Source organism: Chanodichthys erythropterus, chromosome 6 (genome assembly GCF_024489055.1).
Source record: "Chanodichthys erythropterus isolate Z2021 chromosome 6, ASM2448905v1, whole genome shotgun sequence".
Taxonomy (NCBI): Eukaryota; Metazoa; Chordata; class Actinopteri; order Cypriniformes; family Xenocyprididae; genus Chanodichthys; species Chanodichthys erythropterus.
Window position 1 is genome coordinate 14,726,192 of NC_090226.1, and position 21,473 is coordinate 14,747,664.

At 35.5% G+C, this 21,473-nt stretch overlaps 1 protein-coding gene across 6 annotated transcripts in view; it reads right to left on the bottom strand.

Moving 5' to 3' along the window:
• Nucleotides 1-21,473, bottom strand: part of ppfia4 (PTPRF interacting protein alpha 4) — a 132,821-nt gene that overhangs the window by 4,170 nt on the left and 107,178 nt on the right. For 2 of the 6 annotated variants that reach the window (XM_067388212.1, XM_067388208.1), the window contains exons 11-29: nt 18,322-18,384; nt 17,966-18,057; nt 17,679-17,811; nt 17,087-17,313; nt 13,663-13,891; nt 13,490-13,525; nt 13,011-13,141; nt 8,552-8,670; nt 8,356-8,437; nt 7,009-7,090; nt 6,618-6,818; nt 5,570-5,632; nt 5,162-5,188; nt 4,075-4,250; nt 3,889-3,986; nt 3,096-3,271; nt 2,846-2,914; nt 1,340-1,520; nt 987-1,080 (exon numbers count right to left, since the gene is read on the bottom strand). In XM_067388212.1, the coding sequence (XP_067244313.1) occupies nt 1,022-1,080; nt 1,340-1,520; nt 2,846-2,914; nt 3,096-3,271; nt 3,889-3,986; nt 4,075-4,250; nt 5,162-5,188; nt 5,570-5,632; nt 6,618-6,818; nt 7,009-7,090; nt 8,356-8,437; nt 8,552-8,670; nt 13,011-13,141; nt 13,490-13,525; nt 13,663-13,891; nt 17,087-17,313; nt 17,679-17,811; nt 17,966-18,057; nt 18,322-18,384 (2,244 nt within the window). In that variant the 3' untranslated portion in view covers nt 987-1,021. Of the gene's footprint in view, nt 1-986; nt 1,084-1,339; nt 1,521-2,845; nt 2,915-3,095; nt 3,272-3,888; nt 3,987-4,074; nt 4,251-5,161; nt 5,189-5,569; nt 5,633-6,617; nt 6,819-7,008; nt 7,091-8,355; nt 8,438-8,551; nt 8,671-13,010; nt 13,142-13,489; nt 13,526-13,662; nt 13,892-17,086; nt 17,314-17,678; nt 17,812-17,965; nt 18,058-18,321; nt 18,385-21,473 lie in introns of all 6 variants that reach the window. The other 4 variants (XM_067388209.1, XM_067388211.1, XM_067388206.1 and 1 more) reach the window with 3 other exon arrangements.

The following is a 21,473-nucleotide window of genomic DNA, read 5'->3' on the forward strand; positions in this document are numbered from 1 at the left end:
TAACTGCAACCTCTGCTTTGAAATAGTTTTCCAACATTATACTACAAATTCTGACAATTGAGCATAACTTGTATCAAACCCAGAACAACACTTTAACAATTTAAGAGCCATATTTATAAAATTATAATCACATTTTATAATTATAATTTTATTAAATCATGTAAAGACGGAAAAGGTCATTAGTTCACATGTTCATATAATCCATGACACTGAATACTATAATTAAAGAAAATTGAAAAAAATAATAGAGTGCAATAATTCACTGAAATCAGTACTTCATATATGGATGTCAGTTCCTAGGATGTTGACAGGATTATATGAACTTTCATTTTAAACTTTCATTCAATGCTGTTGTATAGGAGTTTATACTACTTTGCTAGTTTATGATTTGAATTCAAGCACAAGCCAAGCAACAAATCTGAGCATCATTACCTAACTAGATGCGATGTGACACTGCAACGTGTGGTAAAAGTTATCTTTTCCATGTTAATCAGAGTTTTTACCTAACCAGCTGCAACGGTAATACTCAACAGTTCTATTTTTCTGAGACGTCGCTACTAGAACATAAAAAGTATGACAATGATAATCTCAGGTACTGATTTTGTGCTTTATTAATGGTGAGTTTGAATATAATTTTGTGGGACCTTTGTAGTCACTCTCTAAGTGACAATGGATAATTCCACTGAAAGGAAAAATGAAAGGAAACAAGAATGTTAAAACTCAGTATGTATTTTCAACTCAGTATGTATTTTTAACAATGATAAAATGGTGTAATATTTATGAATCTGATTATGTACTTGTTCATTTTGCTGCGAGTACAGTGCAATTTTTTATTGATTTCTTGTAGTCATGTCATGTCTAGGAGGGACAGACAAATTGCTTGACGCTGGAATCTTATCGCATCGCATCTGGTTAGGAGATGGTGTTAAACATCTCTTACTGAGCCACCAGAGTTTATAGATGAGAGGCTGAAGTGAACAGCTTACCTGTTAGTGTGAGTGCAGTGATTAGTAAAAGCAAGTTAGCAGGAGTAAGTCCTGACAGCTGAGGGGTCTAGTCTCTGCGGGGCCGGGGGACCGGCTGCTGAACCACAGAGACACAGAGGGGAGAAAACATGCAATGACACAAACTGAAGAACCCCGACCTGTGCCATTGATATTAGTTACTTTTAACACATGCTTTCACAGTCAATATGCATACATGTTTTGCAATTAGTGTCATATGATATACTGTAAAAGAGTTAGAGAAGGCATTACTTGTTAGTACTGTACTGCAATCATTAAAAAGCAACATGCTGAACTCATTTCACCCTTGTATAACACCCTGCCCCCCTTTCTACCTTCTGGTTGCAGCTGTTTCTTGGGCACAGCAGCCATGGAGTGAGGAATGGACATGGTGTTGAGGCGGAAGCCAGCGGGAAGAGTCTCTATGGACCCTGGCATCATACCCAGACCCTGGCCGTCCCTCGGCCTGAAGCGCTTACGCCACGATGGAGACCTTCGGAATGACTTGTCATCACACTGTTGAAAAGGATGACATCATAACAACTGGGTTCAGATGTTGTTCAAAAGACTGCACCAACATCCGTATTATTTCAAATTCTGGAAACAGAGAATGAATATGACAGCACAATGGTATAAAAGCATTAGCTAATTTCCTCATTCTACGGGCAACAAATGTCAATGTTAATGATGAGCAGCACATTCCTGGCTATTTCTGCAGAAGGGTCTGGCTGCAGACAAGCACTCCCAGCTCACAAATGTAAAAGCAACTATCTGCCATTTTATAATCACGTTTCAAACTATTTCACATTTTTTATTATGAAATATGCATTTATAAGGTTTATAGAAAAAGCTGTTATACATATACAATAGACTAAAAATTCTAGTTTCATTTAGACAAATCTGTTACACAGATATAAAAAATGAATAAATATTTTACTTTTAAAAAGCTGTAACACTGATAAAATAAACAAAATAAATGAATACATATTTTTATTTTATGTTTCTGTTTCACTTTTAAAAAGCTGTAACACTGATAAAATAAACAAAATAAATGAATAAATATTTATATTTTATGTTTGTTTCACTTTGAAAAAGATGTTACACATAAAATAAACAAAATAAATGAATACATATTTATAATTTATGTTTTACTTGGAAAAAGATGTTACACAAATTAAATAAACAAAATAAATGAATGAATATATTATATGTGTCTGTTTCACTTTGAAAAATCTATTACACAAATAAAATGAATAAAATAAAATGATTAAAATAATTAATAATTATTTTATATTTCTGTTTTATTTTGACAAAACAATCTTTTGGTGAGCTGTATTCAAATCTCAAGATTGATGGGTTTTTTGCCTCACTGTAGACATCTGTACACTAGAAAATACAATTGTTTAAATAAGTTAAATAAAATGGTTGGTACCTGACATATAAATAAAAATCCACCCCATCATTTTTATAAAATGACTAAATAAGATGCCTTATTCTGAAATCATAAATGATAGTGATTGGTCCATCCTGACCAGCACTGACAAAGTAACAGGTTAATCGTGACAGTTCTTAGTGCATTAGCAGCTCTGGTCAACATTTTGCACCTGAATCATTATTTCTCCATTCAAAAGACTACAGTTAAAACAAACAAACAGACAAACAAACAAAAAACATTATGTATTACCATGACAATCTTTAGTTACATGCTTTTGGCTTCAAAAGAAAACAAACAAATGGACTGCAATGCATTTCCAGCCCCACTGCAGAGTGTTACGCCAGGTGACCAGGAAAATTCCATGAATTTTAGATGAAATCCAACCAGAATCCAAATCTCCACCTACCTCTTCCAGACGCCGGTCCGTTCCCAATGCTAAGAGGTTATTGAACTCCCTGTCTAGAATCTGCCTAGCCTGGAAGACACATCAAAGTTACAGGCTTTAGGAAAGGCCCTCAGTATGCTACACCACAAAATCACTATGTTAGAACATCACTCTATGTTAGAATATCAACCAAGACCTTTCCTAGAAAGGTGGGCAAGTAAGGACCAGCTAATGGCTTTAAATTGCTTTTAAACACCTGTGCGGTCCTCACCTGTGTGTTTTGCATGGGGATCTGTAGAATGAGGGCCAAGCTGCTGAAGTCAAATGTCTCATCTAAGGCAATGAGAGCTCCGTGCACGCCGCTTTCCAGCAGGTTATTACTGTATTCCTTCAGACCAATGTTCTGAACCCACTGCATCACATGATCATTGGTCCACACCAGGGTATCTGAGAGCGACAAACGGTACGTGCATTTGCTATTACCTCTGCTAGACTAAAATGCTTCATTGGTTTCAAATTAAACTGACTCATATTACTTGCACTATAGAGCTATATTATAAAACATAAAAATTTTGAATTTACAACAACAACTCATATAAAACAAATTTGGTCAGACCACCTCTAACCCATGCAGTAAACATTAATGAAGCAAATCTTCGAAGAGGGCTGTGTTTACAACTATACTGCAAATATCTGTGTTTAGGTAACAGTATACGTGGAGTGTGATCATTTTGCACAGCTGGCTAGCCTGCTTTCTGTTTGTTCAATCCTGTGCGTAATATGCATAAGTGTGTGTGTGTCTTAAGCAGTTGGTGCGTGTGTCTTTAGCTATGAAGATGAAAGATTTTAAAAAGCTGTGACAGCTGTGTCAAGTTCATATGTTATGCTGAAGTTCAGCCGGGCGCCGTCCCTTTAAATGGATTTGACACTAAAAAGCTCAGCTGTTGACCTCTTACATTCCTGCCACAAAAATGCAAACAACAGGTATGGCCACTAGATAGTGCTCTTCCCTTCATAACTTAGAAGTAATAAATCCAGAGAGTGGCATGATAATTTACTCATACCTTTGATATCATGTTGGAAATCCTCTCTTCTTCGCTCCAACTCCTTCCTGTCATAGTTCAGCCTTTTTAAGCACATGATGCCATAGTGCAAACTAGCCCTGTAAGGATATAATGAATGCACCATTGCATGTAAAGTCTAGTTCACACTGCGGTTGTTAAAACTGAGCAATCACTGCTATAGTTTACCGGTGGAAGCTGTCCACCATCTTGAGATGTGTCCGCAGGTCTTTCTTAGTAAGGTGGTCCAGCATACGAGCGTCCACCAAGCACTCCATGAAGTAGCTTCGGTACTGAGGCAGGCCAAGACTGGGCAGCCACTCGTTCCCAATCCACTCATGGTTCATGTCACCATATGCTAACGTCTGGGAAAGAAAAGAGACATTATTCTGCTGTGCCTCTGTCAATTGGATCTTACATGTTGTTAGTTTAAAGCGTCATTTTAATTTCATTTTACATAGAGACACACAAAAAATAAACATATATATATATATATATATATATATATATATATATATATATATATATATATAGATATATATATATATTTATAAAAATAAATATAACATAATACAAATATCATATAATAATATATAATAAAATATAAATATAATATTATATATATATATAACAAAATATATTATATATAAAATGTGTATTTATAATATATAGTACAGTATTTATAAGCATTATTTATATTTTATTTACATATTTTAATTGATATTTTATTTTTATTCTATAAATATAAAAATATTTATAGTTATATTATATAAACTTAAGTTATTTAAATTAATATATCATTTAAATGTTCATATATCTCTATTTATATATATATATATATATATATATATATATATATATATATATATATATATATATATATATATATATATATTATATATTCAATAATTTAAAAAATATTATATTTGAAAGTAATTTTAATAATACTAATAGTTTATGATATACATTATTTATTTAATAATATATACTATAATAACATAATAATACAAATAAAAATATGCATTTTTGGGCGCTATCATCATAACTACCAAATTTGATCAATTTTACCTTCCACATACAGTATAACTGCCTAAATTTCAATGTGACAAAGTGTGACAAATTTTTTATCAATTCCATTTGAAAATCATATTCCATAACAAGATCATGCATTCTTTAAGCCATAAACCAAGTCAATAACAAACTTTTAAAATGAATGGTTAATAAAAAGGCAAGTGAAAGTGAAAGTCAGTGGAAGGCAGACAGCTAGCTCTCTCACCTGAGCCCAGCTTCCTTCCTCATTCTCCTGTCAGTCAAAGGTCAGAGTGACAGCGTGTTAGAGCACAGAGGAGACAGTGTTAGCAATGCCTTCTTCTAGCTAAATAACTCACTGATCTCAGTTCAGTCAGAGTAAACGAAGTGCACACCAAGCGGCAGCATCAGTGGTTGTTACTAGGTAACAATTATCGCAAATGCAGTTAAATATGGAACAAATTTGCAAAGCAACAGGACATAAATCACACAGAAACATGCAAAAAGGTTTAATAAGCGCACTCTTCGGGTAGATTGCAGGGCGGAGGGGGATGGGGGTGTATTCAGGGGCAGCAGGCTGGGGGTTGTGAGGGCTGCGGAAGCGTGGCATATGCATGGCACCGCGGGCACAAGGGAGTCACCCAGATGGACTAACCATTTTGGTGGAGGTTGCCATGTTTTCCATCTCCTCGTGTGTCACCCACACATTTCCGGAAGACTGCACGGAGAAAAATAGGCACAAACACACAGATAAATGATCACACATTGCATAGTCGTCATAAACACCTTTATGAGTGAGTATTTACAGCAAAGTTTCTTTAAGGCAAGTCTGTCTAGTTGGCAGCCATCTTACTGCTGCACCCCAGGCAGCTATTTTCTATGCATGTAATAGGCGTACATCTGCGTAAATCTGCCTGTTTGAATGGGAAAAGACCAAAATCTTCAAAAGTTTTTGTTAAAATAAAAATAAATAAAATATTTGTATAAAATATATTGAATATATTATTTGTACACAAAAATGTTGTTAAATTATTTTATATAATTATTTATGTAGTTTTAATGTTACATTTTTTTTAATATAATTATTTTATACAAATATTAGTTTTATATAAACAAACAAATACATTTTAAATGATAAAATAATGATAAAATTACATTAAATCAAAATAAAATATACAAAATTAAATATTTTATAAAAAAATAATTTGATAAAAATATATTTAAATTTTTTACACAAAATATGTTAAATTATTTTTTATACAATAATTTTTATGTAGTTTTAAAGTTACAGTTTTTTATATAATTATTTTACATAAATGATGAACAATAAGCAAATTAAAAAAATAAAATTATGCAAAAATTACATTAAAATAAAATAAAAAATAAATAAAATAAAGAATTTATCTCTAATTGAAAACTATGGAGGCAAATCTTAAGCAAAGAGACAGTCAAGATTTGACAGGAAATGATTTGTGAACGGGATTGGGACATGATTATGGCTAAATTCAAACCAGCAACTCCCACATGAGAACAGCATCTGTGTAGAGTACACATATTACCAAGCCAATAATGTAATAAGTCTGATATGTAATATTGTTACAATGACAAAACAAAAGGATCTACGGTAACTAATTTTTTATTCATATTTGTTTCCTGTTTAAGACTGTATGTTAAAATGAGCAGATTAAGAGAAGGCCTCTTACTGTGCGTGAGGTGAGAGGAGCTGAAGGACTCGTCAGTGACACCATTTCTTGGATGGCCAGTCTCAGTTTCAACCGATGCAGCGGGTTACTGATGCCAATCTCTCGCTGAATCTCCGTGTCCGACAGTGCCGACATGATGGCGCCGCTCTTCACATTGGCACGACACGCTGCCACGTACCAAGCTGGCATGCCCACCCACAGCTGGAGGATGTCAAAGAGAAGACCGTCAAGATGCATCTTCGTTATCTCCATCATCATCAGAGCGAGTAAGTAATTATCGTAATTATTGTCATCCGAATCCCCCGTGATTTGTGTGATTATAATCATGAAGATCATGAGTGCTGTGCTCATTACTGCACGGTAGGAGGGATGGTGGCTGATGTCTTTGTACCTCGAGCCAGGAGACCACAGTAGGGCCGTCCCACTGAGCAAAAGGAAGCCCTTTCCTCCTGGCGTCCTCCAACAGCTCATGCCTGATAGAAGACAAAGAAAGGTCAGAGCTAAGGGGAAATACACCCCAAAGACATCAAACTCACATCAGTCTGAACATATGAAGCATACAGTATATCGGTTAAACCATATGGGGTTTTCAACGTCCAATGTTTTGTACAATCTCTAGAGAGGAGAGTGGCTGATGTACAGTAGATCAATATATGTACACAATCATTCAAAAGTCACCAAGGCTACATTTATTTGTATTTAAAAAAAACAGTAATAATAGATGCAATGCGAGTAGATCTAAATGCACTACCGGATCAACACTTTTCATTCATTTTCATTTTAAATGCCATAGTCATATTTGATTTAGTTTAATTGTGTTTTTTGTCCCCCGTATCTTGAATTTAGGGGCATATTTGTTCACCAAAAAATGAAAACTCTGTCATCAATTATTCACCCCCAAATTGTTCCAAATCTGTATGAATTTCTTTCTGCTGCTGAACACAAAAGAATATATTTTGAAGAATATGGGTAACCAAACAGTTGATGGGCCCCACTGACTTCCATAGTATGGAAAAAAATAATATAATACTATGGAAGTCAATCAGCATTTTAAGTAGAAAGTAATACAAATTTTACATTTACAATATACATACAATATTAAACAAATCATGAATAAATGTTTTAAGGTTAAATGATAGCATACGAGAAGCACATCTTCTGTTTTTGTGAAATTTTGAGTAAATTTTGTGTTTAAGTTCAATTTCAGCGACTACACAAGACACGTATCTCTTACAGACTATTCTCTTGGCATCATTTGTTTTTTATTAGACTGCAAAGGCTATCCAATTTCTTTTCTTCATCTTGCACCCAAACAAGAAGAACATTTTGTTCTAAGCACAGTGATAAAAAGAATGGACACACACACACACACACACACACACACACACACACACAAACTCATCCACATGGCAGGTGCTAATTAGGAAACCTATTTTTTTCTGTCACACTAATGGTCAGGGGACAGAGATAAGATGTGGAGATGAGGACAGACTCGACAGAATGGTAAAGTACACTTAAATAAGGCCCTGTTATTAGCCTACTATTAAGCGTTATTTGTAACTTGTTTATCTGGAGGAAATGGCACTTTGCCAGCGAATTGATTGGTCATTTGCTTTAATTGAGCCGTGTAATTAGGTAATAAGGATTAGGTCAGATTAGTGAATGTCTCAGGGTGATTTGGTGTGCGTCAGTTTGAAGGAGCTGTATGAGTGAGAATCATAGAGCAGGGGAGACCTACTTTTTCTTCATCCTGCGGTCTCGCTCTGCCTGTGTGCCCAGTTTGCTCAAGGTCATGGTATCTCCAATACTCATCTCGAAATCTGTGTCACAACATATTCAAATACAGCAGGTTAAGGAGTATATGATCTTCATTTCTCTGAAATATAATAAAAAAAAAGACATTTCCTGCATGTAATGTGTCGGTTTTATGGTACCTGGAATGACAGGTGGTGTCATCTGGCCGTCCCTGCTCAGAGGCTGATCTAAACGAGCTTTCTCTTTCTTGCCAAAGAGACGGCCAATGGAGGACTTTATGCCCTTCTTTTTGTTGCCCCTAAGCAGAGAGAGAAGGAGAAAGTGAGAAAAAGAGAGACATTGTGTGACTTTTAGCATCACAACGGGTGTTCACACTTACTGAGATTTGCGGTGACAAAGCAACCGGAAGTCATAATAAGCATAAGGATGATTATATAATTGCACTTACTTTTTTTTTCTTTTTTCAAATGGTTTTATTTTTAATTATTTTAATAATTTGGAGCTCATTGTCATGGATCATAAGATGTCACAGGCCATAACAATATAATATATATTTTTTGTAAAAAGTGTCTCATATTGATGAAAAATGATTTCCTGTTGATCTGTTGATAAGGTAGAGTAACAGTGTTGACAGTATGTAACAGAATTGACACAGAAACACACACACACACACACACACACACACACACACACACACACACACACACACACATACACATACATGACTGTTACTCTACCTTGGTAACAGAGTTTAACAGTAACAGAATTGATAATGACTAATTCGGACAACAGGAAATCATGATTTTCAGCTATATAAGACATTTAACGGAAAACAGTATATTGTTATGGCCTGTAACATCTTTTGATCGATAACAATGAGTACCAAATTATTAAAATAATAAAAAATAAATGACTTTGAACACCAAATGTACCTGCAATTATACAATCACCCATAAGTAATGAACTTGACTTTATGCAAATGAGAAGTAAAGCAATGTGGAAACTGAAAATGGGTTTGCAGACAGTGATCTGTCAGCTAATACAGTTGAATAGGAACAGAAACAATGACGAGGCATGGAGACCTTAATCACTGTCAGTATGTTTCCAACCATCTGTTTTTATGGAATATTTGGGATATTGCATTTAAAAAACAAAACAAAAACAAACGTTGGATAGAAATGCCAAGATGCACATAAATTGCAAAAATTTGCATACAAAATGTATGCGCTCAATTGTGGCGGATCATTTTTTATCCAATAAGAATATATGCACATAAACTATGAGGGAAACACATTTACTGAATAAATCTCTCGATACACAATAAAAAAAAAAAACTCACGTGACTTTACATGATCATGGGAGATGGCATAACTGGACTAACAAGCAGACCAATTTCTTTGCGTAGAATCTCAATCTCGCATGTTGGTTTGGCCATACTGAAATGCCTGAGCCAAAGTTTGTCATCAAAATTATTTAGTATTACCTTCCAGAACTGGCTTCAGCCTTTAAATGAAAGATAAGATTACGCCGTTTACGCAAGTAGTATATTATGTAGGAAAACAGAGCTACAGTGGCTTCCCTGATTGCAGCAACTTCCATTTTTATTACAGATATTTTGCACCAATTTCTAAGGAACTATTTTGTTCTCTTGAACACATTGGATGGAAACAGTGCTTAATTCACAAATGTTTTATGCGATTTTCCAATTTTGCGCACAAGTTAAATTCACAACTTTGGATGGAGACTATTGTGAATGCATCACTTACAGTAGGGCTGTCAAACGATTAATCATGATTAATCGCATACAAAATAAAAAGTTTGAGTTTGCATAATATATGTGTGAGTACTGTGTGTAATTAATATGCATATATAAATACACACAAGTTAATGTATATATTTAAGAGAAATATGTTATTTATGTACAAAATATTTGTATTTATATATATAATATAAATTATATAAAAATATAAATAAATACATATACTTGTAAATATTTCTCAAATATATACATGAATGTGTTTGTATTTATATGTACATAATAATTACACACAGTACACCCACATATATTAGGCAAACTTAAACTTTTAGTTTGTATGCGATTAATCATGATTAATCGTGATTAATCGTTTGACAGCCCTAATTTACAAGTATGTTACAAAATGTAAAAAACAAAACTGCAAGACTGGATGCAGTGGTTAAAAAAGTTCATCTGAGGCATGTGTATGAACAAATAAAAAAATAAATAAAATAAAAAAAGTACAGAAGAAATGCAAAAAAATCTATCATGTGTGAACATCACCTTATATTGTATAATATGCATGATCATTATGGTTTTGTAATGTTTTTATCTGCCTGCCCTGCTGAGAAATGCTTTGTTATTCCTGCAATCTCATTTGGATCTACTGAAGCCAATTCCATCATATGGAAATCACTCCTCCCCTGACATCACCATAAATTTGTGTGAAGCATTAAATCCTGATAGAGTCTGGCAGTTCTGAGATGCAGTTTAACTCCCCAACAGTGATATGGGAGTAGAAAGGACAGAGAGAGAATGAAAAAGAGCACATCAGGTGTGATTTCTTGCTTTGATTCAAATCAATGTGTATTAGTCAGAGAGTACAGGACACCTTCTAAAAGTCTTATTTAAATTAAATTAGCCAGGCTACAACAGTGTGATTTGTATTTGACAATGCCCATGGTAGTTCATCATTAAAAACATCACACACAGCTAAAACCTCACAGAGCTCAAATAGTAGAAGATTCTCTAGAGAGAACATCTGGAGGAACATCATTAAAAACACAGGATCACTGATGGCTAAATATGATGCTGCCCACAAGGAATTCTTTTTGTTCTTTGTATAAGTGTAAGATTGGGAAGTATGTAGAGACATTGAATTCCAAAGTATGGGCTTAGTAATGTTTCTTATGTTGACTGCATGCACTGATCAAAAATACAATGACAACAGTAATATTATGAAATATTGCAGCAATTTAAAATAACTGTGATCTTTTAAATACATAAAATGTAATTTCATCATCATCAAAATCATTCTTAATAAGCTGATTTGGTGCTCAAAAACATTTATTCTTATCAATGGTGAAAACAGTTATGCTGCTTAATAATTTTTTGGGGGGAAACCATGTTTTTTTTTTTTTCAGGATTCTTTCAAACGAACAGCATTTATTTGAAATAATAATAATAATAAAAAAAACTTCTGTAACATTATTAATGTTTTCAACATCACTTTTGATCAATTTAATGCATACTTTCTGATTAAAGGTATTAATTTCTATGAATCCCTGGACATGAAATGCGTGAAAAATATGTATATCATGGCCATAAATTAACAAATGTTCCCTCATTTAACTAAATTGTGCATATTAAATAATAATTTGATATATAAAAATGATGTTATTAATTACTCACCATCATGTCTTTCCACACCCATAAGACCTTCGTTCATCTTTGGAACACAAATTAGGATATTTTTGATAAAATCCGATGGCTCAGTGAGCCCTCCATTGACAGCAAGTTAACTTACACTTTCAAATGCCCAGAAAGCTACTAAAGACGTATTTAAAACAGTTCATGTGACTACAGTGGTTCAACCTTAATGTTATGAAGCGACGAGAATACTTTTTTGTGCACCAAAAAAACAAAACAATGACTTTACTCAATATCTAGTGATGGGCGATTTCAAAACACTGTTTCATGAAGCTTCGAATCAGTGGTTCGGAGCATGTATCAAACTGCCAAAGTCACGTAAACCATTGAAATTTTGAAACGTTTTGAAACACTTATTATGTAATGAAGCCTTGTTTACTGAAATCACATGACTTTGGCAGTTTGATACCTTTCTGGGCATTTGAAAGTGGTAATTATCTTGCGGTCAATGGAGGCCTCAATGAGTCATCGGATTTTATCAGAAATATCCTATTTGTGTTCTGAAGATGAACGAAGGTCTTATGGGTGTGAAACGACATGAGGGTGAGTAATTAATGACAGAATTTTTATTTTTGTGTGAACTAACCCTTTAAAGGTGTAATGTGTAAATTTTAGCGGCAGCAGAGAGTAGCCTGTGTGATAATGCAATGAGGTTTCTTCTTACTTCTAACAAAGAACGGTCTCTGCTTCTAATAAACCAGACGATTACTACTACTACTACTTTGTGCATATTCAACGTAGTGATGATGCAAGCTGCCTTTAAAAACACAAATGATTTAGAAGAACAACAACACAGTGACAAAACACGCTCTGTAGAGTGTATTTCCATTTAGGGCTGGCACATAATGGCGACTTGACATGGAGGGGGACCCGTGGTGTATGAGATAGAAATGGCCCAATGTAAGGTATGTAAGATATGTAAGGTCTTTATATGTCTGTGTATGGCACACCTGGAGGTATATTATAGGACAAATGTGGGTTGCATGTGTCTTGAACAAAGGCAAGCTGACAGTAATTAACTACTTTATAGACCCATAGACCCATAGTGTGTGGGAGAGTCTGTGCCTATAACAAACTCTCATCTGTCCTCAAGTGTGCCTGCTGGGAAAATTATGTCTCATCTAGTTCAATCAGAGAGGGATCTGTATTAGCACCTGAGTCATGTTTGTGTATGGATTTGTGTGTGCGTTTACCCTCGGCCATCCTCAAGGCTTCCTGTTAGCTGAGCGAAGTTCATTTGGTCAAGTCTGAGACTTCGGGGGGAGGAAGGGGGCGACGTCTCACACTTGATGGTGGCTTTGTCTTCTCTGGCCTCCACAGGGGACTGAGACAAGCAAAAAAACACACACACACACACACACACACACACACACACACACACACACACACACACACACACACACACACACACACACACACACACACACACACACACACACACACACACACACACACACACACACACACAAAATCATCACAATATTCCTTAATATTAGCAAAAATGACACCAAATCTTTCCCACACACCTCTAAACAGAAATTCACTTATACTTAGTCTTATACTAATCATACTCATTTCTTTCACATTCTTCATCCACAGAAGTTAATAAACATGCACAGAATTAGCACAAGCAAACTGGAGTTCAGTCATTTAGAGATGAAGACACACTTACAGCCACTCTCCTGCGATGTTTCCTTAAATCACTAGGCTGAAAGTGTTAGCAGGAAGAAAGAGACAGAGGAAAAAATACAGGGTGACAGAAGTTTAAGTGTTATCAGTGTTAGAAAAAGGAGATTTAACAGGGTTAGCATAAATAAAAGCATTGCAATGTGAAGCAAGGATCACCAGGGTCATGATGCCCAACTCGTGGGCCGCTGAACCGGATGTCAGTTTTGGCGTGGATCGGCCGCTGACGGGAGGTGATGAGCTGGCCAGGGAGAGGGCGGTGACAGAGGTGGGGATGGAGGAGCGCGGCCGCAGGGTCACATTGAGGCCGTCCATACTGCCGCTGTTCACTCGACTCTCGATCTCATCTGCCCGGAGCTCCGCTGATTCCCTCTCCACCTGGATCATTCTGGAACAGAAGGAGAGAGAGATAGAGAGAGCACTTAGCACATGGACAGCAAAAATTCAAAATTCCTACATAAAACACACATCCCTAGACAGAACATATTCTCTGCAGAATACTCTTCAAATCAAAGCCAAACTGTGTCTGAAGAGCAGTAAGCACATCTGCCATCCTTTTTAAAGCTTTTGTTGGCTATTTTTAAAAATGATTTAGACTATATTATTTAAAAAAGCTATATTATATATATATATATATATATATATATATATATATATATATATATATATATATATATATATATATATATATATATATATATATATATATATATATATATATATATATATATATATATATTATATATAATTCATTTATATGTGTTCTTTTTCTATATAATTTTTTGTTTTACCAAAAGCACTCTCAGGGAAAACATTACCAAGTGGAATTGCAAAAATAATTTTGACACTTCTATTTATTTAATATTTTAAAAAGTAAAATTTTTCTCATAAAAAATGTTGATTGAAATATTACACAATATTTATATTTATATGAGAAAAGCGTAAAGTGTTTTAGGTTACCATTCTTCTTTTATGTTGTTGCCTTTATTAGTTAATTTTAAAAATGATTAAATAAGAAATATTATTATTAAAAAATAATATTTAATTTAGCATAATAATTATAAAACAAAACCAAAATTATTTGTAATAGTTGTAGAAAAATACAATAGGTTACACTTTATTTTAGGGTGACATTGTTACAGTGTAATTACACAAATAAGTACTGTGTGATATTAATTAATAACATTTACTTACTATAGGGTTAAGGTTAGAGTTAGAGTTTGGTTTAGGGTTAGTTGTAATTATAAATAATAATTGACTATTATTACTTAAGTAAGCACTTGTAACGTGTAACTACATCCTTTAAACAAAGTGATACCTTACAAAATATTTAACGTCGACTACCCATTTATTCATATTTAAAGTTACACTTGTATGTAAATAGTGCATTATCATCCAATTTCATGTCTTATGTTACACCTTATAATGAATTATAAGTGCATAATGTGAAAAATAAATGGCTGTATATTATGAAATAATTGTGAAACCATAAAATACACTACTAATAGCTTTATAGGGCATTATGTATTCAACCTTCAAAGAAAATGTCTTACTACTAATATATGCAAGTATTCATGCAGTGGAAGTGTAGTCTGCCGAACCCTCATGAGTTTAAACACAGCTCAGGTCGTGAGCCATCACTATCTGCACATTTCAGGTGATAGCTCTGCTATTGTCTGGCATTTATATTCACCCACAACTCAGAATCAATCTGTGTGATGGGCAGATTCAGCTTACAGACTCACAAATATTGCCATATATGACAGATGTTCTACCGCCAGTACTTTGTGCTGCTGAAAGGAATCCAGACAGCTCGGTATCAGGACAAGCTTCAGAGGACTGTTTGGATTTAGACTGAAGTTTTCGGCCTGCCTGACAGTTTATGTTACCGTTCTAGTTATATCTGCGGTCCGCCAGAACACAGAGGCTCAGAGGTGCTCCTTTATTCAGCTTGCAGGGTCTAAATCATTCTGAAATCGAAAAAGGTCAGTGAGTTTGAGAAGAAAGTTGAGTCTGGCTTTAACTGGCCACCCGTCTGAAGACTGTGTTCAACAGTGCATGTATTTAAAGCACAAGTTCGGATCAATAAGACAAATGAACATGACATTTGAAGGCTCTAAGCTGATATACTCGAGGCAGATGATTAGGTCTCATGCAAGTCATCCAATCTGTGAGGCCGGAAGTATTCATATACTAAAGCAAGTATTGTAAAGTGTAACCCTGAACTGTAAATAAGTTTTTATGAAATCTGTTCAAAGTGATGAGAAATACATCAGTGAGATAAGGACTTTTAAGGGGGAGTTTAAGTGCTACTGTACCTTTAAGGGCTCTATCACACACCTGTTTTTCACTAGTTTCAGCATGAAGCAGTTATCATTTCCATGTCCAGCGCCCATGTTGTTTAAATAGCAAATGCACTCACAGCCATCTGTTCGCCCATGGGCGTGCTGGTCTGAAAACGAGGTGTGTTCAGGCGCATTGTTGGCGTGTTGCTATTTTGAGGTAACTGAATACGACTGTGCCACTGACCAACAAAAACCTGTTTTTTTGTTGTTGTTATTTAAAAGGGAGCGTTAGTAATATGCGCCTATAGACGGGTGCACAACGCGTGTACATTCTGCTTGTTACACACACAGAGACGCGCAGCATCACACATAAATGCCAAATATTAAAAAAATAAAATGATAACAATGTAAAAAAATTATTATTATTTTGTACATAAAGATAAAATGCCTACATGCCATAATGGATAGTCACTGCATGTATCAGAATTACCTATGTGCAGTGATGACAAATGAAATTGCCTAATTATTTGACCAATCATGGCAATACACACATGTATTTTACTGACTCATCTGACGATGTCTATATTCCGCCATGTGCAAGCTCAACTGGCTTTTAAAGGGAATGGGAGATGACACTTTGATTGGTTTATTGCACATTATGCCCAAAACACACCCGTGACTCTTTAAAAGACTAGGTACAACCCTTTTGGACCATGCACCTGGCGTGCCAACCATTTTTTCCGTCGTTAAACTAGCAAAAGTGGGTTCGGACACACCATAAGTGCACCTGCGCTTTAGACCATGCGCTTACCATGCGCCCTAAGACTCATACACATGACTTCTGTTGATTGGCTTGCATTTTCACAAGTTAAATGAGTAACAACGCCCTCATCATAACAATGAACACTGAAGAGGTGTTGATATACACAGTAAACATGGGCAGTCACATGATAATGTGATGATAGTTCTGACATCATAATTATGATGCACTCTAAATGACCCATTTTTGCAGCTAAGTTAGCGGTTAGTCATTTCAACCGTTAACAGTGAAACTGCTTTCTGAAAAAAAAAAAAAAATGAGTGGTGGTATTTCATGCAAAACTCACTGCTACAATGCAAGGGTGTTGTAACTGGTTGTCGGGCTATTGCTATGTAGTTTCTAAGGTGTTATGAATGGTTCCAGGGAGTTGCAAAGTGGTTGGTAATGGCCCTGCTCAGAACAACTTATGCAAGGTGGTCGAATACTGAACCCCAGAGTTTTCCATGTTATGTCTCTTTTAATAGTCTATATTCCCAACCTGATCTCCTCGTTGATGGCATCCAGCTGTTCTTGTAGCATGAGGGCAAGCGTCTGGGCATCTGAGTGCCCGCTGGGGGACAGCATATCTGCTGAGCTGAAGATAGTCTCACGGTCTTCATCGTCCAAGTCAGACAGCTCGGTGTCGCTTCCCATCAGGTGAGTACGACTAGCCCGCAAGCTGGAAGGCTGAGAGCGATCCCAATCCTGTTCCACCATCGGCAGGATCTGGGAATAAAGACATGGATCAGGGAACAAACCAATATTTTGAGTTTATTTCGAATCAGGCTTCCAGATTTTATTGATTCATGAAGTTCTGATGTGATATAAACATGTTTTGTTGTGGATTAGAGAACCTGGGACTTACAATGAACACATCCAACGGGGCAAAAGAAAAGAACAGAAAGAAAGAGAGAGAGATGACTGATAGAATAAACATTGTTCATGTCTATTAGTTTAGAACAAGGACTGTCAGTGACTTCATGACATGCACCAGTTATACCATTGCTCATATTTATAACATGCTAGTACAGAGAAGAGAACAGGAAGAGTTAAGACAGTGGCAGATGGAGATGTAGGTGTGATATTGACACCTTCGTTGGTTCATCCCTGAGTGCCACCAGTCGACCTTTCTGAGCCCGTCTTATGACCCCTGTGGAGGAGTAATGATCCCCCTGTCCTTCTACCACCGAGAACCGCAGGTCTGTGGCACTGCCAACATGAGATCTAATACCGCAGAGAGAGACAGAAAAAGAGGCTCAGACACTTTACTAGGCATGTTTACAGCCATATCCCTTTTAATGAGCAAATAAAAACAGGGCTCATATTTTAGTATAATTACATAACAAATACAATCAATCGTTTTAAATGTGCGTGTCACCTAGGATGTGTTCCGTCCCCAAATGCCCCGCTCCTGCGCTTCAGATGATCGAGTTCAGCCCGCAACTTCTCAATCTCCCCAATGAGTCTTTCCTACACAGCCAGAAAACACTTGATTAGGGTCAATCAATAGAACTCTTTTAAAATTATTAATAAAATGAAGATGCATTAAATTGATCAAAAGTGTCAGTAAAGACATTTATAATGTTACAAAGGATTTATATTTCAAATAACTAAAGTCTTGATGATTAAGAAAAGTCCATAGACACTTTATGCTACTCAGTTATTTCTTACAATAGCATCTCTGGCTGTTGCTGTTGATCTGCAGATCAGTGTGATATTAATGAGCAGTGGTACCTTGGTGTGATGGAACTCCTCCAGTTGTTTTTGGGAATTTTCCAGATCATGGATGAGTGCATTCTTGATGGAAGGGGGAAAAAAAGAAAAGAAAAAAAAAAAACACAGAAGAAACAAAGTTGAGAATAAGCTTAAAGCAGCAGGTTGTGCATGCAATAACCTGCACATTATCTCCCTCTACATGTGGTGCTTTAGCCTGTCCCTTCACATCTGGCCATTCATTTTTTCACAGTCTGTTCTGTCCTCTCAGCTTACAGCTGAAAAGAGAATCGGACTGGGTACTATTAATTCGAGCTGAACAGGGAACCTTTATATCTGTTTTTTACAAGTTGTTCCTTGTGCCATAAGAGTATACAGCTAGAATTTGGCCTTGCACTCTCTAGGGTGTAGGCAGAGTATAATTACAAACCCGATTCCAAAAAAGTTGGGACACTTTACAAATTGTGAATAAAAACAGAATGCAATGATGTGGAAGTTTCAAATTTCAATATTTTATTCAGAATACAACATAGATGACATATCAAATGTTTAAACTGAGAAAAAAATATAATTTTAAGGGAAAAATAAGTTGATTTTAAATTTCATGGCATCAACACATCTCAAAAAAGTTGGGACAAGGTCATGTTTACCACTGTGTGGCATCCCCTCTTCTTTTTATAACAGTCTGCAAACGTCTGGGGACTGAGGAGACAACTTGCTCAAGTTTAGGAATAGGAATGTTGTCCCATTCTTGTTTAATACAGGCTTCTAGTTGCTCAACTGTCTTAGGTCTTCTTTGTCGCATCTTTCTCTTTATGATGCGGCAAATGTTTTCTATGGGTAAAAGATCTGGACTGCAGGCTGGCCATTTCAGTACCCGGATCCTTCTTCTACGCAGCCATGATGTTATAATTGATGCAGTATGTGGTCTGGCATTGTCATGTTGGAAAATGCAAGGTCTTCCCTGAAAGAGACGACTTCTGGATGGGAGCATATGTTGTTCTAGAACTTGGATATACCTTTCAGCATTGATGGTGCCTTTCCAAATGTGTAAGCTGCCCATGCCACACGCACTCATGCAACCTCATACCATCAGAGATGCAGGCTTCTGAACTGAGCGCTGATAACAACTTGGGTTGTCCTTGTCCTCTTTAGTCCGGATGACATGGTGTCCCAGTTTTCCAAAAAGAACTTCAAATTTTGATTTGTCTGACCACAGATCAGTTTTCCACTTTGCCACAGTCCATTTTAAATGAGTCTTGGCCCAGAGAAAATACCTGCACTTCTGCATCATGTTTAGATATGGCTTCTTTTTGACCTATAGAGTTTTAGCCGACAGCGGTGAATGGGACGGTGGATTGTGTTCACCGACAATGCTTTCTGGAAGTATTCCTGAGCCCATGTTGTGATTTCCATTACAGGAGCATTCCTGTATGTGATGCAGTGCCGTCTAAGGGCCCGAAGATCACGGGCATCCAGTATGGTTTTCCGGCCTTGACCCTTACGCACAGAGATTGTTCCAGATTCTCTGAATCTTTGGATGATATTATGCACTGTAGATGATGATAACTTCAAACTCTTTGCAATTTTTCTCTGAGAAACTCCAAGCATCCAAAATGAGCCAATATTTGGCATGACATTTCAAAATGTCTCACTTTCAACATTTGATATGTTATCTATATTCTATTGTGAATAAAATATAAGTTTATGAGATTTGTAAATTATTGCATTCTTTTTTTTATTCACAATTTGTACAGTGTCTCAACTTTTTTGGAATCGGGTTTGTAAAAAAAAAGAAAATTGAAATAGTTATTTAATCATTTTTCATGCATTCGTGTCTGTTTTGACAAGGAAGAAGTACATAAAAATGACAAATTTCTAAACAAAATCTATCGTTTTTGGTATGTAAAAGAAACTTTGGATATGTAATCAGACTGTTATAATACACATAATTTTTTCCAGATTTTTAAAATAAAAAAATATGAGTCACAAATTGTTACATATTTTGAATTCAGGTCCATTGAAGTGGCTTTACACAAGAAATTATGTCTCAAATTACTTCTGTAAAAAAAACATGTAGCCTCTTTCCAACTACTGGTACTGGCACTATGGAAGTTTTTCCTAACAAAAAGAAAATGAAAATTGAAATGCTTAAAAAGATCAAGTAATAAATCAAAGTTGATCAAATGATAAAATCAAATGCTCAAATGCAATTTCATTTCCTCATTCGGGGAAGCATGAACTGTATCAAAAATCAAATTAAAAATAATTTATATTTGATTTTTAATTTTTATTATAAACCCAGTATAAACCTATCATAATTAAATCTAGAATTTACTGCTCAATGCTCAGATCATAAATCAAATGCTCAAATTATAAATCAAATGCTCAAACGGACATTGCAAATGATAAATCAAATTCAAATGAGACGGGTCAATCAAGTGGCGTGTGGGCAGAGTTTTGAGGTGGAAGAGGAGACTTTCTTGTGTGCAGTTTGGGTAACTGAAAAAAAAAAAACTAAAAAATATGATCCTGTAAATCATAATAACCAAAATAAAACCATAAAAAAGAACATTCTGGGAACCAAAAACTGTTAGCTGGGCCCCAGCCAAAACAGAACGTTCCCCTAATGTTAGTATTTGGTTCCCATTTGGTTATTTTTTATTTATTTATTTATTTTTGAGAATCAAATAGTAACATTCTGGGAACATTCTTTTTAGGTTTTCTTTTTGCAACTCAAAAATAACCTTCCCAGAATGTTGCAGGGTGGTTATCTTGAAATAACCAAAAATAACTTATATAGAACATTTATTATAACACTGATTATAATCCTCCATACATCCATTTTCCATACCGCTTATACTAGTGTTTCCCAACCTGAGGGTCACGATCCCAATAGGGGGTCCAAACTCACTGTAGTTTGAGGGTTAGTGAGGAAACAGTTATCAGTTTGACAATAAACCACGATGCAATTTCCGACGGATTGTATTACAGTTTAATATTTTAATCATCATTAAAACCGTATTTGATAGCCAGGATTTGAAAAACTCATGGTAAATGTCCAGTATTAAAGGATTAGTACACTTTTAAATAAACTTTTGCTGATAATTTACTCACCCCCATGTCATCCAAGATGTCCATGTCTTTCTTTCTTCAGTCGAAAAGAAATTAAG